The sequence below is a fragment of the Pan paniscus genome, chromosome 16 (genome assembly GCF_029289425.2).
Source record: "Pan paniscus chromosome 16, NHGRI_mPanPan1-v2.0_pri, whole genome shotgun sequence".
Taxonomy (NCBI): Eukaryota; Metazoa; Chordata; class Mammalia; order Primates; family Hominidae; genus Pan; species Pan paniscus.
In genome coordinates this window covers 61712184-61738181 of record NC_073265.2, presented here as the reverse complement: position 1 = coordinate 61738181, position 25998 = coordinate 61712184, and the positions used below count along the sequence as shown (strand labels likewise).

At 42.4% G+C, this 25998-nt stretch overlaps 1 protein-coding gene, 1 long non-coding RNA gene and 1 pseudogene across 2 annotated transcripts in view; 1 reads left to right on the top strand and 2 right to left on the bottom strand.

Moving 5' to 3' along the window:
• Positions 1-1351, bottom strand: part of ARIH1 (ariadne RBR E3 ubiquitin protein ligase 1) — a 111158-nt gene extending 109807 nt beyond the window's left edge. The window contains exon 1 of the mRNA XM_034939078.4: positions 667-1351. Within this exon, the coding sequence (XP_034794969.1) occupies positions 667-1041 (375 nt within the window). The 5' untranslated portion in view covers positions 1042-1351. The remainder of the gene's footprint in view (positions 1-666) is intronic.
• Positions 1327-25998, top strand: part of LOC134729090 (uncharacterized) — a 37278-nt gene continuing 12606 nt past the window's right edge. The window contains exon 1 of the long non-coding RNA XR_010109954.1: positions 1327-1805. This is a non-coding gene — a long non-coding RNA (uncharacterized LOC134729090). The remainder of the gene's footprint in view (positions 1806-25998) is intronic.
• Positions 23910-24998, bottom strand: LOC129393956 (prohibitin 1-like; annotated as a pseudogene).

Genomic DNA, 25998 nt, shown 5'->3' with positions numbered 1-25998 from the left:
GTCATCTGCTACGACTAGAAAAAGTAGCAATTAGGTCCCAAACAGCAAAGACATAAAAAAGATGTAAGCAGAAGCCTCACCATCTGAAAAGAAGGCCCATCAGCACCTCTTCCGAGAAATACTTCCCTTCCCCCACCTTTAAGTAGGCACTTGAGACTGCCAAGATCCATTTCTTTATTAACTGGTGCCCACTTGGGGCAACTGTACACCAAGCTGCTCTTAGGCCTACTCTAATCCCTTCCAAAAGTGCTCAAATGAGGCTACGGCCGGGGTAAGTCCCGTCGGGGCCCAATTCTTCCTGACTCCTCTTCTCCACCCCACCTCCTCCGCCCCGCCCCAGTAGGCGATCGCCCGGCCAGAGAAAGGACACCGGGCCCAGGGACTGGCAGAAATTGCCCGCAAGAGAAGGCTTAGGCGGCCGAAGGCCTCCGCCATAGCAGGACTTGGGAAGCACCGCCCCCAGCGCACCTCCCCACACCCGGCTTAATCGGCGAACCTCTGCTTTCGACACCCTCTATCCCCAGCAGAGGCAGCGGAGAAGACAAGGCCGGGAGGCACCGGGCTAGGCTGCGCACCAGGCCCAGGCCTGTCCCTCGGGACCGCGCGTGCCGCCTGAATCCGCTCCCCCGTCGGGCCCGGTCCAGCTGGCGCGGCGGCCACCCTCACCTGGATGACCTCGTTGACCTCCCGGATACATTCCACCATGTGTTGTAGAATCTGCTCGGCCGTGAGCACCTCGTAGCGGTAATCCTCCTCCTGCTCATGCCCCGGCCCGCCACCACCACCGCCGCCGCCGCCGCCGCCGCCACCGCCGGGCCCCAGAGCGCTGCCGCCGCCACCGCCCGTCTCCCCGCACAGCAGTCCGTCCCGCTCCCCGCCGACGCCCAGCCCGGGCTCCACCAGCTCCACCTCGCCCAGATCCAGGGTATCATCGTCCGGCTCGTCGTCGTCTTCGTCCTCCTCCTCCTCGGCGCCGCTGTCCTCCTCACTGCACTCCTCGTCCTCGTCGAACTCGTAGTTGTAGCCCTCGTCCGAGTCCATGGCGCGACGCGCGGGGGCTCGGCGGACGCTGGCCGAGGCGGGGAGAGGGCGGGGACGCCGAGGCCCCGGCTCTCGCTCCGGCTCCGGCTGATGTCCGGACGCAGGCCTGGCTCCGGCCCCGCGGGCCGCGGCTCCTCCCCAAGAGCGGCGGTTGGCGTTTGACGGCTGGTGGCGGCGGGGAGGGCGCGGAGGAGGGAGGGAGGGAGCGAGGGGGCCGCTTGCTGCCCGCCTCAGTCAGGCGCGGCTCCGCTCCGGCCTCCGAGAGAAAACAGTCCCCAGCGCCACCTCCACGGCCGCTGCTATCGCTACTGAGCCAACAAAGGGGCGTGCGTCACCGCGTCGCGCTGCGTCGTCGCGTCACTCCTCTTTGCGTCACTGCGCCCCGCCCCACCGCCCCTGCGTGGAGCCCGGGGAGACCCCACGCCCGGCCTTCGTGGGCCTGGGACCGGAGGGGAGCCGAGCGGGAATTGCTTTCCTGGTTCGATCCGCTGCCGCTGTGAGGGCCGAGCGGAAACCCGTAGACTTTTTACGTGAAGAGATTGCGGCCTCCTGGTCACCAGTCACCGAGAGAGGGACCCCTGGACCGCCTACGTGGTGGTGTCTGCCGCAGGCCATAGGGATCCAGCCCACTCAGGCAGTCCCTTGGGGACGCGGCCTTCCCTCCGGAGCGGAAAGGCGCTTCCCGCCCGCCCTGCGGTAATCCCGGAAGCCCTCAGCCGTTAAGCTAAAATTTCTGTTGCTTTGGCTACTGATGGAAACCTGTTGTAAGTGGAACCTCTAAACTGTATGACAGGTGAACCCACTTTAGGTAGCTGTGTGATTCTGTCCACTTGTACAGACGTGCAGTGGTTTTTAAGTCTCCTATAATGACGTCATTTTAAAGAGGCATTCCTCCACCCCGCTGACAAGAGCGCCTCTTGAGGGCCCTAAACAATGTAAACAGCGATGATTTTCATGAATTGAGCACTGTGTAAGGGCTTTACATATATTCTGTCTCATCTTCACGGAGCCATAGTACCCATTTTATACCTGAGGAACCTGAAGCTCAGAAAGGAAAAGGGACCTGGCCAAGACCACATAACCCTTGCCCTATTTTAACCGCTGGATGCCCCAAAACATGAATCATAAACATGCTTTGTAATGTAGATATATTATGTACTATGTAGTACATAAAAGACATGAATGCTTCAACAAAATACAGGCAATAATAGAAATATCTACAAGGGCCAAATGTAGCCAGAGAGATAATGCTTGAATCTCATCTGAAAGTGTGCTATGTGAGCTGAGTGTTGATGAATGGCTAGGAGTTCAACAGTGAAGGTAGGGAAGATGGTCTAGCCGCAGAGAACAAGCAAAAGCGCAGAAGGTGTCAAGTAAGTAATAGTTTGGGGAGCTTAAAGTGCATGGAGGGTACATGGCAAAATATTAGGCAAGTTAGTCAGGGGTCATGTCAGTTAAGAGCATTTTATGCCTAAGAGTGGGCTTAAATCTTTGTAAACAGGACATGCGAGCCAGAGAAGTGTTATGAAGGAAGAAGAGGCATAAGAAGGCTCCCTCTTGAGATAATCTGAAGAATTGGCCAGATTGAAAACCTTTTAAAATCAGAATCCCTGATTTGTTGATAAATCTTACTGTTCAACCTATAGGTTCCCTTTGGAAATTGATTTTGAAAAGTGAAAAATTCCATTATAATGTTAAAAAGCCTCTTCCAATTTGTCCATTTTGTAAGTTTTAAAATACCGATAATTATATTTCTTAACCTCAGGATTTACAAAGTAAAGCATTTAACCTCAATACTGGTAGTCTAGGTTTTTGTTGTTGTTGTTGTTGTTTGTTTTTTTCTTGAGACGGAGTCTCGCTCTGTTGCCCAGGTTGGAGTACAGTGGTGATCTCAGCTCACTGCAACCTCTGCCTCCCAGGTTCAAGCGATTCTCCTGTCTCAGCCTCCTGAGTAGCTGGGACTACAGGCGCATGCCACCACCCCAGGCTAATTTTTGTATTTTAAGTAGAGATGGGGTTTCACCATATTGGCCAGACTGGTCTCGAATTCCTGACTTCAGGTGATCCACCTGCCTCGGCCTCCCGAAGTGCTGTGATAACAGGCATAAGCCACAGCGCCCAGCCAGCTCTAGGTTCTTTCATTCAGTGTTTCTATTTAGCAATTCTAGATTGCTGCCACAACTAAGGCAAGCCATGGACACAAGGAACACTTCTGTCCACCCCGTCTCCATTGTGATATTACCTACAGAAAAATTCAGTAACACTCGTCAGTACCCTAAATTCCTTTGCCTCACCTTTCTTTTCATTGTACCCCTATCTTGAATGAACCCTACCATCCATAGTCTCCACTTTGATAATGGAGCAGCTGACCACTATTCTTTTTTTTTTTTTTTTGGAGGCACTCTTGCTCTGGCACCCAGGCTGGAATGCAGTGGTGCGATCACCACTAAAGCCTCAATGTCCCGGGCTCAAGTGATCCTCCCACTTCAGCCTCCTGAGTTGCTGGTACTACAGGTGCACACCACCATACCTGGCTAATTTTTAATTTTTTTTTACAGATACATCTCACTATGTTGCTCAGACTGGTCTGGAACTCCTGGCCTCAAGCAATCCTCCCACCTTGGCCTCCCAAAGTGCTAGGATTACAGGTGTGAGCCACTACACCCAGCCTACTTAATTTCAATCACCAAGCACAACTCAACCCTCAATAATTCCCAGCAATCCTATTAAATTTTTCTGGATTGTTCTCCGACTCTCGACAACTCTTTCACACCTTTGCCAATTTCCTCAAACTTCAGCCCTGCCCTTTCACATCTTCTCAAAGCATGTGACTTTTAGTCACAGAGGAATTTGAAAATATCAGGACCAATGTGACTTGAGACATGCTGAGCAAAGAAGAGGGTGTTAAGGGATAAAGTCAGAGAAAGCAGATCAAGGTAGGGGGCCAGTAGGGGCCTTGTAGGGCATCTTAAGAAGTTTACATTATTCCAGTGGCAATTATTAACGAGTTTTAAGCAGAAGAGTGAAACTATATGATCTGTGTTTTTAAAAAGATAACTGACTGCTTTATGGTGAATGGACTATGAAAACAAAGCAATTATGAGGCTATCTCAGTAGTCCAGGTAAGTAGATAATAGCCTGAACTAGGGTTGTGGCAGTGGAGGTGATAAGAAGTGGTCAGATTGAGATAGAATTTGAAAGAAGAGCCAAAATATTTGCTGGTGGCTTGACAGTGGGTTTGATGGAGGAAACAAGGATGCCTACTGTATTTGGAGCTTGAGCGACTGGGTGATTGGTGGCATCACTCACTGAAATATGTTATTTGAGGTGCTCGTTAGACATCAGGGTAGAGGTGTTGAGTAGGCAGTTCCATAAACTAAGATACAAGACTGAAGGTCAGGAAAAATTAGAGCTGGAGATACAATTTTACCAGAGTTTACACCAGCAGTGTTTAGAAGCGGCATAGGATAAAGGTGAAGAGGATAAAAGTTACTGAAGCAGATGGATCTGAATTTGCCTATGCACCCCCCGCCCCGCTGCTGTCTGTAACCTTAAGCAAATTACTAAGCCTCTCTTTTAGAGGTTTACTTTAGAGGATCATAATTCCTGTTCTCATAGGATTATTTGTGAGTATCAAGTGAAATTATGTATTTAAAGCATTTGACACAGTACCTGGCACATAGCTAAGTACACACAAAATCAGAGCTTTTAAAAAGTGTCATAAGTCACCTTTATAATCTTTTCATCAGTTTTGTTTATTTGTTTGTTTGTTTTGAGATGGAGTCTCACTCTTTCGCCCAGGCTGGAGCACAGTGGAGCAATTTCGGCTCACTGCAACCTCTGCCTCCCGGGTTCAGGCAATTCTCCTACCTCAGCCTCCTGAGTAGCTGGGACTACAGGCACGCACCACCATGCCTGGCTAATTTTTGTATTTTTAGTAGAGACAGGGTTTTACCATGTTGGTCAGGCTGGTCTCGACCTCCTGACCTCATGATCCTCCCACCTCGGCCACCCAAAGTGCTGGGATTATAGTCGTGAGCCACCGCACCCAGCCTAATCAGTTTTATTTTAATTATGCTTATATGTACACAGCCTGTGTCATCCCATTTTCTAGGGAAGAAAATTGGTCTGATTTTTTTCTCAGAAACCTTTTCCATGATCTCATGACTTCATTTTTTATTAATATCATGAAAAGTATTACAGTGCTTCTGAATTTCTGGGTCTCCTATCCATGGATAAACCATTATAACCATGGTTTGATGGTTAATTAGCTTTCGTTCTATACATATTTTTATAGAATTAATTAGTTAACATTCGTTCTATACATATTTTGGAAACCATCTTAGATTCAGGTTAGGTTATGGTGCTATTTAAGGAAAACCAGTAGAACAACTTCTCTCTGGCCCCACATTGGCCAAGGGATGACCCACATACATTATTTTGTATTGTTTTTTAATGACTTGTTCTTAAAGGTATTGCCTGTGTTATTGTTTTCCCAGCTATGGTGATTACTAGCTAGAAGCACAGTAGTCTCTAAACAACAACAGGAAAAGGTTCTTGAAAAAGAAAATACACAAATTAATACCTTTTTGGTGCTGAGATAATCATTGTTGGTAATTTGGCACTCCCATTGTCCCCAAGTCCTAGTAAGGTAAAAAAATATTCATATACATTTATAAAATATCTACTCATGGGACAAAATTCCATAAATATTTATATGCTAACCAAATGATTATGTACTGAATACCAACAGGAAGACTATGCAGGTGCTTTTCAGATAAATATAAGTTACAGTAGCACTGGAATTTTTCTAAGGGCAGATAATAGAAGTGTAAGCTATGGAAAAGCCAACTGTACCAACTGTTCCAGTTGGCTCAGGACAGGGGTTTCCTGGGACATGGAGTTTTCAGTACCCAAACTGGGAAGTCCCAGGCAAGCTGGGATGGTTTGGTCACCCTACAGGGCATCTGACCAGAAATTCTTATATGTAAGCAATTGTCTCTAAAATCAAGTGAGAAGAAATTGCTTTTTGTCATTTTGTTTATAAAATCAGTTTTAATGCAGCACTTTTTGTTTTTGTTTGTTTTGTTTTGTCTTTTTTTGGTGGGGGGGGTGGAAACAAAGTCTCACTCTATTGCCCAAGCTGGAGTGCACTGGCATGATCTCGGCTCACTGCAACCTCTGCCTCCCAGTTCAAGTGATTCTTCTGTCTCAGCCTTCCACATAGCTGGGATTACAGGCATGTGCCACTATGCCCGGCTGATTTTTTGTATTCTTAGTAGAGATGGGGTTTCACCATGTTGGCCAGGCTGTTCTCGAACTCCTGACCTCAAGTGATCCACTTGCCTTGGCCTCCCAAAGTGCTGCGATTACAGGCATGAGCCACTGTGTCTGGCCTGTTTTTTTATTGTTTTGTTTGTTTGTTTGTTTTGAGACGGAGTCTCGCTCTGTCGCCCAGGCTGGAGTGCAGTGGTGCAATCTCGGCTCACTGCAACCTCCACCTCCTGGGTTCAAGCGATTCTCCTGCTTCAGCCTCCCAAGTAGCTGGGACTACAGGTGCATGCCACCACACCCAGCTAATTTTTTGTATTTTTAGTAGAGACAGGGTTTCACCATGTAGCCAGGATGGTCTAAATCTCCTGACCTTGTGATCCGCCCGCCTCGGCCTCCCAAAGTGCTGAGATTACAGGCGTGAGCCACCGCACCTGGCCTGTTTTTTGTTTTTTAATGTTTTAGGTGTTCCTGTGTTTTACCAGGAAGGAGGTAAAGAAATTAAATTTTAATCAAAGCACAAAAAGAGACACTGATAAGCTGAGTACTTTGCATTTCTGTAAAAACATCTATGTATTTCAAATTTTGTTATAGATACCAATGAAATATTACAGCATTATTGAGAGATCATATCACACCAGTTCTAAGTGTTAATAATAATAATAAGGTATAGAGAAACTGAAGTTACCTGCCACATTAGACGTCTGGTAGAGATAGTGACAACCAAAAGTAGAACCCAAGATTCTTAACTGCAGCCATTTCTTTACGATCTCCCCATCCTGGTACAGTGACTCATGCCTGTAATCCCAGCACTTTGGAAGACCAAGGTGGGACAATTACTTGAGGCTAGGAGTTTTAGACCAGCTTGGGCAACATAGTGACACCCTGCCTCTACAAAAGAATAAAAAATAAGCAAATTAGCGAGGGCTGAGTGCAGTGGCTCATGCCTGTAATCCTAGCACTATGGGAGGCCAAGATGGGAGAATCACTTGAGTGTAGGAGTTCAAGGCCAACCTGGGCAACATAGCAAGACCCTATCTCAAAAAAAAAAAAAAAAGAAAAAATGAGCCAAGCATGGTGGTGCATGCATGTACTCCCAGCTACTCAGGAGGCTAAGGCAGAAGGATCCGTTGAGCCTCCAGGAATTTGAGGCTGCAGTGAGCTATGATCATGCCACTGTACTCCAGCCTGGGTGACAGAGCAAGGCCCTGTTTCAAAAAATAATAATAAAAATAAAAGATATTCTCTACCTTACCTTTATTCTAGAAATACAGTTGTCCCTTGATATCTGCAGGAGATTGGTTCCAGGACCCCAGCAGATAAGAAAATCCATGGTTGCTCAAGTCCCTTATATAAAATGGGATGCTATTTGCATATAACCTACGTACATCCTCTCAAGCACTTTAAATCATCTCTAGATTACTTGTAACCCCTAGTGCAATGTAAATGCTTTGTAAATGGTGGTTATATTGTATTGTTACATTTGATTTTTTTAATTGCCGTATTCTTACTTTTTATGTTTTTTGTTTTAATATTTTCACTCCATGGTTGGTTGAATCTGTGGATGTGGAAACTGCAGATACAAAGGGGCCTATTGTACAGGGTCTATAGACTTTATTATTGAGCCTGAGCTTTTATACAAGTAATTATCTAATGTGTGATAAGATAATGCTGGAACTAGAGGGCAGGCACAGTGGCTCATGCCTGTAATCCTAGCACTTTGGGTGGCCAAAGCGGGCAGACCACTTGAGGTCAGGAGTTCGAAACCAGCCTGGCCAAAATGGTGAAACCCTGTCTCTACTAAAAATACCAAAAAATTAGTTGGGCATGGTGGTAGACACCTGTAATCCCAGCTACTCGGGAGGCTGAGGCAGGAGAATTGCTTGAACCCAGGAGGCAGAGGTTGCAGTGAGCCAAGATCATGCCACTGCACTCCAGCCTGGGCGACAGAACAAGACTCCATCTCAAAAAAGAAAAAAAAAAAGATAATGCTGAAACTAGAGTATATACTATCATACAATTGGACAAATGTACAAAACCGTAGTGTCTATGTGCCCCATGATTGCAATATACATTTATTTGGCCTTAAATGTGTGCTTACACTACAACAAAAAGTAACATATGATGACCTTCCAAAAAGTGAACATATATTTATCGTAATGACTTAAGGACTTGAAGGAAAAGTATTTTTGTAGCTAAAGTTTGCAAAACAAACATTTCTCTGTAGTTCACAATATCTCTAGTTTATTTTGTTGCTTTATGGATGTATTTAAATGGATGAATGGGCAAAAAGTGAGCAAATATATTATTGAGTCTACACTAGATGCCACACTAGATGCATATGCATTTTTTTTTTTTTTTTTTTGAGACTCACTCTGTCGCCCAGGCTGGAGTGCAGTGGGGGATCTTGGCTTACTGCAAGCTCCGCCTCCCAGGTTCACACCATTCTCCTGCCTCAGCCTCCCGAGTAGCTGGAACTACAGGCACCCGCCACAACACCCGGCTAATTTTTTGTATGTTTAGTATGGTCTCGATCTCCTGACCTCGTGACCTTTTGTATGTTTAGTATGGTCTTGATCTCCTGACCTCGTGATCCACCCGCCTCGGCCTCCCAAAGTGCTGGGATTACAGGTGTGAGCCACCGCCCCCAGCTGCATATGCATTTTTAATTTCTTCTTTATGATCCTGTGAAGTTGGAAGTCTTAACTTCATTTTATAGATGAGAAAAAAGCTCAAAGGTGGAAGTAATTTACCAAAGTACACAACAAGTGGCAGAACCTTGATTCAGATCCAAGTTTTCAGAGTTCAAGTCCAGTTTTTTTCCATATTAATTCTCAGTGATTATAATAAGATCTTATTCTTATTCTAAAATTTGTCTTTGTATTTTTATAAGGGAGTAATTGCTGTCAATCCTACTGCTTTCTAGATTGACAGCCATAAACATTGACTGTATGTAGTATTTGTTCCTCCTGGAAATAGGTAATAAAAGTAGCGTAGTGAATAGACGTGTTATCTTCTGTTCACAACGTTCTACTTTATTCTTATAAATATAATCTTAGCATTCTTTTTTGTCGTTGTTGTTGTTGTTGTTGTTGTTGTTGTTGTTTGAGACAGAGGCTCGCCCTGTCGCCCAGGCTGGAGCGCAATTGCGCAATCTCGGCTCATTGCAACCTCCACTTCTCAGGTTCAAGCAATTATCTTGCCTCAGCCTCTCAAGTAGTTGGGATTACAGGCAGCCGCCACCACGCCCGACTAATTTTATGTATTTTTAGTAGACACAGGGTTTCACCATGTTGGCCAGGCTGCTCTCAAACTCTTGACCTGAGGTGATCCACCTTGGCCTCCCAAAGTGTTGGGACTACAGGCGTGAGCCACTGCACCTGACTTAATCTTAGCGTTCTTAATGAAGACTTACAGTACATAAGCCATGATTTTTTTGGTCAGGCAATCAATAGTTACTTATTAGTGTCTACTCAATGCAAAGCACCTTTCTTGGCATTCTGGAGAAACAAAGAGAGATTATAATTTAGGGAAGGAGATAAATTAAAAGGTTAATTTAAAAAATGATAAGTGTACAGTTGAAGAGATGTCACAAGCCAAGAAGACTGGCACAAATGGTAGTGCTAAAGGAGTTCTTGGTCATGGTGCCATGTGCCTGTAATCCCAGTTACTTGAGAGGCTGTGACAGGAGGGTTGCTTGAACCAAGGTGTTCAAGACTAGCCTGAGCAACATAGCAAGTCCCGATCTCAAAAAAAAAAAAAAAGTTATAAAAAAAGATAGGTTCCTAGCTAGGAAAAAAAAGATAGAAGTCACTAGACTGGCATATTCTACAAAAGCATAATATGCTAGACTTTCTTATGCGTCCTGCCTTTGTAACTGCTGTTGCCTCTGCCTGATCTCCTTTCCACCTACTCTTTCCCACAAACTAATTCATGTGCTTCAAAACTACTGTTTTTTTCATATCATTTCTAATATGGTGCTTGATGCCTAGAACATGTAGTCATCTATGTAATGCTCATTCCCAACAAACTTCCAAGCTTTTGTTAATGCTGGAATAAATTAATATAAACCTAAAGTTTATGAATTAGTATAAACCTAAATGTCTGAAAATAATAGACATGTAGTATTGTATTCTTACCTCAAAATATGTTGAATCTTGCCAACATTAAATCAACACTGGTGTTCTTGCCTGTTAATTCTTCTAGGTGTTCATGAAAACTTGAAGGTTGTGTGGAGCAGAAGGAAGAGGGGGTCTGATATGCATGTTCTCCATGGCACTCCTTATCTAGGATTTCTCTAGGGCAAATGCTCATTTTACCTCCCACATCCCCAGTGGTAACTCAGCCTTTAATACTTCATGGCAAGATAGGATTGATGTTGGAATCCAGCTAAATTGGATACAAATGGTACAATGCAGCTTGGTTATGAATGAATAAAGGACTGCAACAGGAAGCAAAAATCTTTAGGACTTGAAGATTGTAGTAATAGTAAACCCAGAAATAGCAGCACCTGACAGGACCACACAGCCCCAAAGTTTTCAGAAATGAAAAAGCTTTCTTTTTTTGTCTTTTTGTTTTCTCTCTTGGTTTTTTGGTTCTTTTGGTTTCATTTGAGACAATACCATGATTTAGTAGGCATAGTCACCTCTTCCACCCCAGGAACCAAATGCCACTCCTTACAGTTATTTTGCAAAGTGGCATCACAGACATCTTTAGTAAAGTAATAATGGAGAGCTTGTGATACTTGACAAGAAGTCTTTATAAGCCGCTTCACATTTTGCTTTCCGGAAAAGATAATTTAATGTTGGATACGTGGATTGACACATGTAAATTGCTGGAGCAGCATACCAAGTTCCTTTTTTTTTTGTTATTTTGAGGTGGAGTTTCAGTTTCGCTGTTGTCCAGGCTGGAGTGCAATGGCGCGATCTCAGCTCACCACAACCTCTGCTTCCCGGGTTGAAGCAATTCTCCTGCCTCAGTCTCCTGAGTAGCTGGGATTACAGGCATGTGCCACTATGTCTAGCTAATTTTGTATTTTTAGTAGAGATGGGGTTTCTCCATGTTGGTCAGGCTGGTCTCAAACTCCCGACCTCAGGTGATCTGCCCGCCTTGTCCTCCCAAAGTGCTGGAATTACAGGCGTGAGCCACCGCACCCGGCCTCAAGTTCCCATTTTAAAGAATTTGACAGGACAATAAAGTAATTAAAATCATTACATTGTATCTACATGTTATTAAAACAGAATAGTCCTGGAGGTTTATACCATATTGATTAGTATATTTGTTTACATTAAGCAAAGCCGAGCATATGTGGACACATTTTTTTTCTAAATCACAAGCTGCATGTATGAGCCATGAGCCTTTGTTTCTCCTAAGTGAGTGTGTATGGGAGATTGCAGGTGGAGAGGGTCAGACAGAGGGATGAGATATTGTGCAACAGTGAGTATTCTTACTCAGCTGACTTTGAGAGGCACAATAGTGTGGTAGTTAGCACCATACATGCCAGAGCTAGAAACCCTACTTATTAAATATGTGACCTTAGGCAAATTAGTTTACCTCTTACAAGCCTGTTTCCTCATCTGAGGGAAAAAAAAGGAAAAATAAGGTTTTCCTCGTTGGATTGTAATGATGAAATGAGTTAGTGTCAAGGACTTACATTATTATTATTTGACACAGGAAGTGTACAGAGCTTTGTTTTAGGTCTGACTATATACAAAGATGATTATTCAATTTTAAAGTAGTGGCCCTTTGAAGAAAACAAAGCAATATTCGTTTGTCAAATTGCTGAAAATGCTACTGTGCTCTTCTTGTATGCCTGTATTTTTATTAGTTAATTCAACAAGTCAGTTGTTCACTAACATGTCAGGCACTGTGCTAGATGTTGAGGTTAAGAAGATAAATAGGCCGGGCGCCGTGGCTCACACCTGTCTGTAATTCCAGCACATTGGGAGGCCGAGGCGAACGGATCGCCTGAGGTCGGGAGTTTGAGACCAGCCTGGCCAGACGGTGAAATCCTGTCTCTATTAAAAATGCAAAAAAAAAAAAAATTAGCCAGGTGTGCTGGCATGCGCCTGTAAACCAGCTGCTCAGGATGCTGAGGCAGGAGAATCACTTGAACCCAGGAGGCGGAGGTTGCAGTGAGCCGAGATCCCGCCATTGCACTCCAGCCTGGACAACAGAACGAGACTCTGTCTGAAAAGAAAAGAAAAGATAAATAAATAAAACCATTTCAGCTCTCAAGAAGTTCTCAGACTAGTAAGAGAAGCAGACATGTAAACCATTAATTATAAGTACTATAGTAGAAGTATGATCTGAATGTTAGGGAAGCAAGAATATATGTATCTAACTCAGTGTAGAAGGCACACAAGCGTGTCATGGAGGCCTTCCTAGGGAAAATGTGGCCTGAGCTGGCCAAGCATGGTGGCTCACGCCTGTAATCCCAGCACTTTGGGAGGCCAAGGTGGGCGGATCACGAGGTCAGGATATCGAGACCATCCTGGCTAACACGGTGAAACCCCGTCTCTACTAAAATATATATATTTTTAAATTAGCCAGGTGTGGTGGCGGGCGCCTGTAGTCCCAGCTACTTGGGAGGCTGAGGCAGGAGAATGGCGTGAACCTGGGAGGCAGAGTTTGCAGTGAGCCAGGATTGTGCCACTGCACTCTAGCCTGGGCAACAGAGCAAGACTCCATCCAAAAAAAAAAAAAGTGTGACCTGAGCTGAGTATTGGAGGACAAATAAATGATGTTCTGGGAAGAGGAATGTGAATGTATGTATAAAATATGTAAGTGTGAAATACGGCATATTTGAGCCATGCATTATTTGGGGAACTGCCAGAAATTCAGCATGCCTGAAATTTTGGGTGTATATAAGACTGTTAGGGCCAGGCATGGCGGCTCATGCTTGTAATCCCAGCACTTTGGGAGCCGAGGCAGGTGATGTCACATGAGGCTAGGAGTTTTGAGACCAGCCCGGCCAACATGGCGAAACCCTGTCTCTACTGAAAATACAAAAAATTAGCCAAACCTAGTGGCATTTGCCTGTAATCACAGCTACTCTGGGGGAGGGCTGAGGCACAAGAATCGCTTGAACCCGGGAGGCAGAGGTTGCAGTGAGCCAAGATCGCACCACTGCACTCCAGCCTGGAGACAGAGCAAGACCCTGTCTCAAAACAAAACAAAAACCTGCTAGAAATGCCATTGTCCCTTCTTGTACCCTTCCCCTAGAAAGGTCCCTTTTTTATTCTTTTTTATCCTCTTTCACTTTCTCTTTACATAACTTGGCTCAAGGCTCCTCGGCTTGCAAATGATAAGAGGTGGAAATCAAAGCCCTGATTCATCTCTCTGTCTCTAGTCTGTACTCCTTCTCTTATGCTACTTTGAAGATTTTCCATTCTTTGAATAAAATTTGTCATTATTTTACTAGGATTTTTGTGAGGGAGATTGTGATAGGTTGTGCTTTACTAGACTAATTTTGGTCATTACATTTAGATTTTATAGAGCTAATAGGATGAGTGCAAGTAGGGGAAGATGTACTCCATATTAATTCAATTAAATATACATATACTGAATGCAGTTGAACGTAACTATTGTGTTAGCTATTATTGAAAATACAAATCAGGTTACATTTTCTGTCCTTAAGAAGCTTATATTCTAATACAGGAAATCATGCAGGAAAAAAATCTAATGCCAGATGATTTGTCAAACAGCTGTCTGTTAAGCTTAGCACTAGGGCCATGTTTCTCAACTTTTATTTCCATTATCAGCCCCCTTATGGAACCCTTTTAGACCTGTTTTTCCTATTCAGCACCCCACTGTAAAATTTTAACACCATAGATACACTGTATATGCTTTAATGGACTGTGTGTGTATCTATGCTTTATATATAAAACATACTTTTTTTCATACCCTCCCAAAAAAACAATTTTTTCTCCTTGGGGAGTAATATTGCCCATGTTGAAAATGTGTACACTAAACTAGAGTTACCATTTCCAAGGTCTAAGATTGGGAGTAAAATTCTAGTTTCAGGATTTTAGTAAATATCTAACCATATATTATAATTTAGAAATTAAATTTTCTGAGTTCAGGTAAAACGCACAGCACTGTCAGCATCAGATCAAAAAATAAAATAATTGTATATGCACATACTTGTGTGGCTAAGCTCAAGCTTGTCACGTTGTGCAACTTCAGAGAGTATATTTACAGTACAGTCTGTGTGATGGGAAGGAAAGGAGGGAATGAAAAATCATTTGAAATTATAACCATGATGTGATTAAAAGACAAAATCATCTTAAAGTTTTCTTGACATTCCTATCTTGAACAGAATTATGTGTTTGTCCTTTGCAATATATAATTAATTCTCTGTGAATGTTTAAGTCACCCACATATTAATTTACATATAGGCCAAAAATGTATACCAACCAGAATATTCACAGAATATACACACTTATTTTATTCTTGAATATAGAGCTAAGAACATGAATGCTGTGCTAATTTTTACTCCATAAAGACATTATAAATCAGTTTTATCAAAGCTTAAGTACCCACCCTAGGACAAAAATAAATTATTCTGACCTATATGCCAAGGAACTAAAGGAGATCTCCAGCCACCAAAAAACCTGTGAGGAACTGAATTCCTACGAAAGAACTGAAAGCCTTGGCTTAACAGCCTATGAGGAGCTGCATTCTGCCAACAACCATGTAAGCAAACTTGGAAGTGAATCTTCCTGCAGATGCGATCGCAGCCCTGGGCAAGACTTTTGTTTGCATCTTTGCGAGAGATACTGAAACAGAGAACCCAGCTAAGCCACACCCAGATTCTGACCCAGGGATACTCTGAAATAATAAATGTTCATTGTTGTTTTTTGTTTGGTTGGTTTTGTGTGTGTATGGTTGGGTTTTTTGGGTATTCCCCCTCCACCCAAAAATGAGGTCTCCCTATGCTGCCCAAGCTGGTCTCTAACTCCTGGGTTTAAGCAGTACTTCCACCTCAGCCTCCTGAGTAGCTGGGATTACAAACGTACACCACTGTGCCCTGTTGTTTTTTAATTGAATTCTCCTTCACTTCCACCAAACCATCTCCTTTTAAAGATCGACTGTTCAATAAGTACCTGAACAGTTGATAGATTCCACATACTATACACTACATAGAACTTAGCACTTCTTTATAGCATTTATCAAATTTGCACTTAAACAGTATGTTGTCTCTCTGAGTTACATAAGGATGAGAACATTCCTGCTGTGTTTATTACTACAAACCATATATAACACAGTTTTTGATATTTAGAAGACATGCAATAAATAAGGTAAAAATTTGTCTCCCCATTCGTTTTACCAAGTTATATCCTTGTCCTATGTTATATATAAAAATAAAATCTACATAAAGGTCTGAAGAAAGAAAACATAAAATTAGTGGGAGAAATATTGTTGAATATTTAAATATTTGAGAGTGGGGAAGGCCTTATCAAGGATAGCACCAAAGGCAATATCTATAAAGCAAAAGATTGATAGGTATGACCATATAATTTGATACTTCTGCAAAAACAACATAAATAAAAGATACAAACTGAAAAAATACTTACAAAATATATGACATGAGGTTATTTATCCTTAATGTATAAAAGTCATATGAATGAATAAGAAACACATGTACACATGCTAGTGTTTTGGAGAGATGGACAGAGAACATAAACTGAAATACAAATGTCTAATAAATGACCAAAAGTTCAACTTTATTAGTAATTGAAATGGAAATTGATAACAAGCTATCATTTCTACCTTTCAGAATAATAGAGACTTTATAAAATACTAATACTGAGTTTCCAAGGGAGAAGTGCAAGGACAGAATTACTACTTATAGGAGTATAAATTGGTAGTTTTTTTAGAGGGCAATTTGTAAGAAAAACCTTTAAATGAGCATGCCCTATGATCTAGCAATAATTCTTTTAGTAATTTAACCTAAAAAAATTTGTACCAAACTTTAGCTGCAAAAATGTTCAGGGAATCAATTGGTTAAACAAATTATGGCCGAGCGTGGTGGCTCACGCCTGTAATCCCAACACTTTGGGAGGCCAAGGCAGGCGGATCATGAGGTCAGGAGATCGAGACCATCCTGGCTAACATGGTGAAACCCCATCTCTACTGAAAATACAAAAAATTAGCCGGGCGTAGTGGCATGCGCCTGTAGTCCCAGCTACTCGGGAGGCTGAGGCAGGAGAATTGCTTGAACCTGGGAGGCGGAGCTTGCAGTGAGCCAAGATCGCACCACTGCACTCCTGCCTGGGCGACAGAGCAAGACTCCGTCTCAAAAAAAAAAAAAAAATTAAAACAAATTACATAATATAAAATCGAAAATTGTGTCCCCATTTAAAATGATATTGCGGAATATGAATTGACCTGGAAAGATGGTTATCATATGTGGTTGAACAAAGAAAAAAGAGGCAAATTCATCCATTTTAAGTATATGATTCAATGAGTTTTAATACATTTACAGAGTTGTGCCACCATCACATTCCAATTAAAATGATCTTTCTTTTCTTGCTTACCTATATTTTCTTCTGCTTCTATGCTAGTTATGTATAACTGGCCATTTTAAAAGTTAAATTCCCCCTTCAGTACTGAGTCCTCCAAAAAAAAAGGCAAATATAAAATGTCAAAATAATAGTAACGATAGCTAAAAGGTTTTCCAAAGAATAAAAAAGATAACAAGCAAACACACTTTAATTTTTGTAGAGAGATTAAATACTTGCAGAGAGATTGAAGGGCCTGCTTTCAGTCTGTGTAAGTATGCCTATTTGCAAAAGGGCTTTACTCTCTTATCCCCACCTACCCTCTCTTTCTCTGACCTTGCTGATCCTCCCAATGTATTTCAGCTTTAAAAGGATAAGAAGTTTTAGTATGGGAGTCATTAAAAGTCCTAATTCAGCCTTAATTCCTAAAAGTAAAAGAAACTAAGCTTGATAAACATAAGGAAACATGAATTCAAGAAATAGATAGGAACACAAAAGAAAATACTAGTGGGGCATGATGGTTCACACTGTAATCCCAGCACTTTGGGAGGCTGATGCAGGAGGATTGCTTGAACCCAGGAGTTTGAGACCAGCCTGGTCAATATATTGAGACCCCATCTCTACAAAAAATTTAAAAAGTGGTGCTCACTGTGGTCCCAGCTATTCAAGAGGCTGAGGTGGGAGGATCACTTGAGCCTGGGAGATTGAGGATACAGTGAGTTACAATCACACCACTGAACTACAGCCTGGGTGACAGAGCAAGACCCTGTTAAAAAAAATGCTACTGGAATACATTGCTTTTTCAAAGATCAATATATAATAACCAATTGTTATAGCTGTGAAAATTACACATTATATACAAAATAAAAAGCACTGATTTGCCACGTTGGGCAAAACCACAATAATTTTCCAACTTTAAGCCACTTCTGCCATCATCAAGATATCAGATCTAAAAGTACCAGAAAAATAGGGATGAGACTTGAAATTTTCTAAAAATTTTATGCTACTCAGATACATTTTGCTTTACAGAAATAGAAACAGAACACACATAAAATACATATTTACCGGTGTTTCACTGTTAGAATGTAAGCTAGTGCTAGAATAAATATGAAAATATAGGAGAAGGGGCTGAAATGCCAAAGTCCTTTCATATCAGGAGACAAAAGATCAAAAGATACACTTTTCACATAACAGAATCACAGAGTATTATGACACAGTAGTTGGTTCTACTTCAACTTATTTATGAATGAGAAAATCAGAACAATTATGACCTGACCATAGTGATATATTAGCTAGTTACTAGCAAAAAAACACAAAACTCTCATCTCTTTCATCATAGTGTAGTACACTTTCCTTTTTCTTTTTTTTTTTTTTTTTTTTTTGAGATGGAGTCTCACTCTGTGGCCAGGCTAGAGTGCAGTGGCACAATCTCAGCTCACTGCAACCTCCACCTCCCGGGTTCAAGTGATTCTCCTGCCTCAGCCTCCCGAGTAGGTGGGACTACAGGCACCCGCCACCACACCCAGCTAATTTTTATATTTTTAGTAGAGACGGGGTTTCATCATGTTGGCCAGGATGGTCTCGAGCTCTTGACCTTGTGACCCACCCACCTCGGCCTCCCAAAGTGCTGGGATTACAGGCATCAGCCACCACGCCCGGCCTATTTTTCTTTAATCCTTGCTTTTATAGGAGACAATAGAGTAGAGGCTCTGGAGTCTAAATGCTTGATTTCAAATCCTGCGTCACCACCTAACTAGCTATGTAATTTTGGGCAAGTTACTCAATATTTCTGGGTCTTATCTGTATAGTGGAGGATCTAATAGTACTCAAAATAAAAGTATAACAATTGATATATTGTATGTAAAATGCTTAATACAGTGCCTGGCACATGGTAAGCATTCAATAAACACTAGCTATTTGTTACTCAGTGTAAATAAAGTTTTTTTGGAGTTTTTTTTTTGTTTTTTTTTTTTTAGATGGAGTCTTGCTCTGTCGCCTAGGCTGGAGTGCAATGGTGTGACCTAGGCTCACTGCAACTTCCGCCTCCTGGGTTCAAGTGATTCTCCTGCCTCAGCCTCCTGAGTAGCTGGGATTACAGGAGCCCACCACCGTGCCGGACTAATTTTTGTATTTTTAGTAGAGACAGGATTTCACCATGCTGGCCAGGCTGGTTTCGAACTCCTGACCTCAGGTGATCCGCACACCTCAGCCTTCCAAAGTGCTGGGATTACAGATGTGAGCAACTGCACCCAGCCTAAATAAAGTTTTTAAATGATAACATCACGGGCAAGAGTGTGACTAAAAATGTGTAAAACAAGGGGTTGAAGAAGTTGAATTTGTGTATGGAAGCAGAGAAGAGAGAAAAGGGCATGGTGTGGAGAGGGAAATTATGAGTCAGGAAACAAACTAGAGTTAATTACAGCAAGATAATCAGAAGAGAAGTGGACCATAGGATAATTTTATTTTGTTTTATTTATTTATTTTTTGAAACAGGGCCTCACTCTGTCTCCCAGGCTGGAGTGCAGTGGTATGATCATGGTTCATTGCAGCCTCAACCTCGTGGGCTCAAATGATCCTCCCACCTCAGCCTCCTGAGTAGCTGGGACTACCGGCGCACGCCACCACACCCAGCTAACTTTTTAAAATTTTTTGTAGGGACAGGGTCTCACTATATTGCCCAGGCTGGTCTCGAACTCCTGGACTCAAGGATCCTCTGGTCTTATTCTCCCAAAGTGCTGGGATTATAGGCATGAGCCACCATGCCCAGGCTAAGGCAAATCTTACCATAACAATTAGTTCTTAACAAACCAACAAACAAACTACATCCAGGCATTGTGGCTCACGCCTATAATCCCAGCACTTTGGGAGGTCGAGGCGGGGTGATCACCTGAGGTCAGGAGTTCCAGACCAGCCTAACATGGTGAAACCCCATCTCTACTAAAAATACAAAAATTAGTTGGGCGTGGTTGCGGGCACCTGTAATCCCAGCTACTCAGGAGGCTGAGGCAGGAGAATTGCTTGAACCCAGGAGGCAGAGGTTGCAGTGAGCCGAGATTGTGCCATTGCACTCCAGCCTGGGCAACAAGAGCTAAACTCCATCTCAAAAAAAAAAAAAAAAAAAAAATATATATATATATATATATATATATATATATTCTAAAAGCTGGACCAGTATGCTGTATAACATGAATTATATCACCCTACCAAACAGTTAAAGGCCAGAAAGTTTGGTTCTGGAGTCAGAGCCAAAACTGTTTCAGGTGGTAGCTGCAGGGATACCCATTAACCACTGGTAACAAAGAGACTTTTGTCCACATATTTATAGTATTTTGTCCCCAGTTTTTATAGGAAAATTTGTTCAAAGTTACCAAAACAATGATAGCACTCTTAAGAGTTCTATGGACCCCATCTTGAACCTTTCTTCTGAGATGGCAGTGTCTATGTAAGCTCTTTATGTGCCCTTAAAAACAGCTAGAGGTATTAGAAATTAGAATCTTTATAATCAACTCTTGGTTCCTCAGAATGCCCAAACAAGTAAAATTGACTGAGTTTGGAGCTGGAAGGGACTTTAGACATCCCTAATTTTACAGAAGGGAAAACTGAGGCTCCACAGGGTAAACCAACTTGCCTGTCATCAAAGTAACCAATAGCAGAGCTGGCACTAGAATTTCAGTCACCTAATTTCTAGTGCAATGCTATTTCCACTGTCAAAAGTTATTAAAATTGTATATTTAAATGGGTCTTTTAGAAAATTTAGTCCAGAGATTCCTAAATAATTACCCAGGATCTGGTCCTGGATTGGCTGTAAAAAATTATTAGTAGTGCTTCTGAGAGATACATACCTTTGGCTCCATCTTCAGAGATTCTGATTAAGTATGATCAGGATATGGAATCTGTATTGTTTAAAACTTCTGAGTTATTCTCTCAATCAGCTAGGCCTAGGAAGCATTCTCCAGACCAGTCATTTATCAGATGTACCAGTACCATCAATAACATTAGTATAGCTTCTGCTTGAATACCTTCAATATAAAATCTATTACATAAACAAGTCCTTGATAGTATGATACCTAAGCAAAGGAGGAGGAGGACGAGGTTTAAATTCTATTTTAAACTTTAGAAACCTCTACTCAAGTTTAGGCAGAGAAGTAGGATTTCTTCGGCAGGGCACCATAGCTCACGCCTGTAATCCCAGCACTTTGGAAGGCCGAGGTGGGCAGATCACCTGAGGTCAGGAGTTCGAGACCAGCCTGGCCAACATAGTGGAACCCCGTCTCTACCAAAAATACATTAGCTGGGTGTGGTGGCATCCTCCTGTAATCCCAGCTACTCAGGAGGCTGAGGCAGAAGAATCATTTGAATCTGGGAGGTAGAGGTTGCAGTGAGCCAAGATTGCACCATTGCACTCCAGCCTGGGCAACAGAGCAAGACTCTGACTCAAAAAAAAAAAAAAAAGAAAAAGAAAAAGATAGTAGAATTTCTCCATGTCTTAATAATCAATTGGGCATACGTGTCAGTTTTCACATAATTTGGGGCTATGTTAATGGAAACATGGAAATAGGCAGAATATCTGTTGAGTTCAATGGTAAAACCCAGGAAGCTGGATGTAATGGTACTTTTTCACAAATTAAGACTGTGTCTTAATTTATGAATTATGTGCTCATACTTCTTGGCACTTGTATTTAAGGTTTCACTATCAAATATATCAGTGTACATCTCACTCTGAGGCTAGCTATATAGAGAACAAGCAACAAATTTATTATAAAAGCTATTATACAATTACTATTAGCATAGTAATATAACTTAGTTAATTTCAGAATTTATTTTTCCCCTTCTCCTTCCTAAAGAACTTTGCTTTTGTTTAACATTCCTCCTCTCTTCCATGAATTCTATATAATTCTTTGAACCTCACCTTATCCCTAGCCCTAGCTGTTTTATTAGGACTAGTGAAAACGTGGTATTCCTACTTCCATGCCAATGTTTGTTACTTGCTCCAGAACTAGGCTTAAGGCAATCAGCACATAGCATTCTTACGGTGACTATTACTGGTCAGGGAGAGAACCTACATTGACCAATCAAACTGAAGGGAAAGACTTACATTCAATAGTAGGTGAGAGGTTTCCTTTCTCTTCACCTATACTTGAAGAAGGGTACATGTTATCACTACTGCTGCTGGCAGCCATCATGTGGCCAAGAAGAAAGCCATTTAAGGATGAACCCTACACCCTCAGGAAGGCAGAGCTGAGAGAATAGCATAGAAATGGAGCCAGAGCGTGGCTCTAGACACCCTAACCACGGAACTTTGTTTTGCGAGATAATAAAATTCCATATTGTTTTAGCTGGTGTGAATTAGGTCTCACTATATACAGCTGAAAATATCCTAACTATTCATGTGTAAAATATATTGTGAGGAGGGCAGGGGATATGTTGGAAATCTCTGTCCTCTTAATTTTGCTGCTCCAAAACTGCTCTAAAAAATAAAGTCTTTTAAAAAATACATATGGCAAGGTTCAGCCCAACAAATACTTTAAGATTAGCATAATGTGACCTGCTGTAATCCTCAGACTATGGCAAAATTATATTTGATCTAACCAATGAGTATTTGACTTAGAGTCTCTGAGTTTCTGGCTGTATCACCAAGACTTCATTCATAAGGCTATTGTCCTACCTACAAAATATGTAAACTCTTATTGAGGGACACAGTCTGAGAAAGGCTCTCTAGAACCATTCAGGAGCTATGGCATGGTGTTCACTTCAGTATATATTATACTTAATAATAGGTAATGAGTCTGCATAAAGATTTACTTACTTATTAAGCACGTGCAAAGACTGAAAGGTGAGGCCATTGAGGTACAAGCAAAAGTAGGGGACTGTAATGTCAAGGAAGCAGAAAGAAAAAATGTTTTGAGAAGGAAAGAATAATCAGCTGTTCAAGTGCTGCTAGAAGCTTTCTTGGAATTTAAAATACAAGTGAGTAGGCAAGGTATTCACACATTATAAAACAAAGTTGCACATAGTAAATGTGATGTGAATTCAAAGGCTGTACATTCTAGCTCTTTCCTACTCAAAAGAAGCATCACGTAGGAGCTGTTAGAATTGGAGAACCAGCCAAGCATGGTGGCTCGCACCTGTAATCCACAAGAGGCCCTAGGCAGGCAGATCACCTGAGCTCAGAGTTCAAGACTAGCCTGGGCAATATGGTGAAAGAAACTCCACCTCTACAAAAAAATACAAAAAATAGCAGAGCATGGTGGCACATGCCTATAGTCCCAGCTACCCAGGAGGCTGAGGTGGGAGGGTAGGTTGAGGCTGCAGTGAGGTGTGATTGCACCACTATGCTCTCCAGCCTGAGCAGCAGAGCAAGACCCTGCCTCCAAAAAAAAAAAAAAAAAGGAAACACAGAACCTCAGATCCCAATCCCGCCAATCTCGCCCAGGATCTACTGAATCACAATTTTACATTTTAACAACAAACTGATGAAGGCTGGCATTTTAGGAATTGACCAAGTGATACACAGTATGAAGTGAAGAGAAGCAGTCTAGAAGTAAGGGGATAGGCTTGGTTTTTGTGTGTGTTTTTTTAACCACTTATGTCTTCCTTTTAATCAAAATTTTATATTTTACATATTTACATATATGCATATGTAAGTATATGTATATATACAAATACAATGCATTTTCAGCTATAAATGTATATATACATATAAAGTGTATATATATATGTACAATTCTTTTTTACCTTTAAAAATGTGTGGTGTATATATGTGTATGTTTGTGTATATATAAATATTATGATATATATATTATATATATGTATGTATGTATGTCTGGCTAAGTCCTATAATCTCAGTACTTTGGGAGGCCGAGGCAGGAGGATCACTTGAGGTCAGGAGTTCAAGATTGGCTTGGGCAACACAACAAGACCCTGTCCTTTTATTTTTTAGATGGAGTCTCGCTCTGTCGCCCAGGAGTGCAGTGGTGCAATCTCAGCTTACTGCAACCTCTGCCTCCCAGGTTCAAGCGATTCTCTCCTGCCTCAGCCTCCCGAGTAGCTGGGACTACAGGCATACTACGCCCAGCTAATTTTTGTATTTGTAGTACCATGTTGGCCAGGTTGGTCTCGAGTTCCAGACCTCAAGTGATCTACCACCTCGGCCTCCCAAAATGCTGGGATTACAGGCGTGAGCCACTGCTCCCAGCCTGAAGTAATTTACTTTTATTTCCTTCACTTTAAGCGAATCATGAAATTTCACAGTGATTCCTGGGGTAGGGAGAGAAGGAAGGCGGTGTTTGGAATCATCGGGGATGTGGCCCAGTTGGCCCGCATAGATGCAGGCAGGTGGGGCCTCACTGGGGCAGCTGGAGGAGCAGGTACTGCCCCGCCTCAGGAGCATAAGAGCTGGCACACGGTATCCCCAGTGGCTTCTGGCTGGCATGGCTCCATCAGGCAAGTCCCCACGGTGGCCAGTGAGGTGGCGGTCAGCTCCGCTGCCTTGGAGTCGCCCTCAGCAGATATCATGGTTGCCTTTTTCTGCTGCCCAGCCTTTTCCACCACAAATCTGGCCCTCTCTGCTTCCTGCTGACCCACCTGTTTGGCTTCCACTGCTTCTGTGAACTCCTTCCCAAAGGTCAGATGTGTCGAGGAGGTGTCATCCAGCATGAGCTAAAATGTGGCTACTGCTCCATAAGGTCATCCTTCACCTGCTTGGAGACCACCTCTCTCTGGGTGACTGCTTCTGCAGCATCAAAGCGAACCACCACCTGCTTAAGGATGTCTGTAGTGATGGATGGCAGCACAGGCTCATCACAGCCCTCTCCCATGCTGGTGAAGATGCAAGGAAGCTGGCTAGGGACAGGCAGGAAGAGGATGCGCAGTGGGGTATTGACATTCTGTAAATCTTTGCTACTAGTGATGACTGGCACCTTACGTGGTCGAGAATGACAAAGGTAATCAGTTTCTGTATCCATGGGATGAGAAAGTGAGTTCTTTCCCCTACCACAATGTCCTGTACCCCAGAATCAGTCAAAGATGACAGCTCTGTGCCCAGCATCCACATTATACAAGGCAGAGTTCACCATGCCTCCTGCAGCAACTAAGGCCAGGCCAATGGACTCAAACACTTTGGCAGCCATGTTTCCTTCTGCTGGACCCTCTCACACTTGCTTCCACTCTGACCTCCACGTAAATTCCTCAGCCACACATACAAAATATTTTTTTAAAAATTAGCTGGGAATGGTGGTGCACGCCTGTCATCTTAGCTACTCAGGAGACTGAGGAGGGAGGATTGCTTGAGCCCAGGAGTTGGAGGCTGCAGTGAGCTATGATTGGGCCATCGCACTCTGGCCTGCATGACACAGCAGGACCCTGCCCCTAAAATTAAACATTTTTAAACTTTAAAATTTTTTAAATAAAAAATATATAATACATATAATTCTTTTCTCACCTTAAATTTTTTTTTGTCTTTAACACTTCCTTACTGATTCATAAAAAGCTTCCTTGGCCAGGTGCTGTGGCTCACGCCTGTAATCCCAGCACTTTGGGAGGCCAAGGCAGGCAGATCATCTGAGGTCAGGAGTTCGAGACCAGCCTGGCCAACATGGTGAAACCCCGTCTTTACTAAAAATACAAAAAAATTAGCCAGGTGTGGTGGCAGGCATCTGTAATCCCTGCTACGGGAGGCTGAGGCAGGAGAATTGCTTGAACCCAGGAGATGGAGGTTGCAGTGAGCCGAGACCACACCATTGAACCCCAGCCTGGGCAATAAGAACGAAACTCCGTCTCAAAAAAAAAAAAAAAAGCTTCCTTTTTCTCAACAGTTTAACGGTATTCTATTGACTGAATAAATAATAATTTATTTTTCAGTCTTCTATGATAGACTAAGTTGTTTACAGATTTACCAATAATCCTGAAGTGAATGACTACAAATGCAAATCACTTTCCATATGTATGAATTTATCTATAGGATTAAATTCCTAGGAATTGAATTAAAGAGTATATTTTAAACATTTAAACATTTCTCTTGTTGCTGTTAAATTTCCCTCTATAGAGGCAGTGCCAATTTATGTTCCCCACTCTAAGATTGTCTTATCAAAAATTTTAATATTTGCCTGGCCAGCGCAGTGGCTCACGCCTGTAATCCCAGAACTTTGGGAGGCCAAGGCAGGTGGATTCCTTGAGGTCAGGA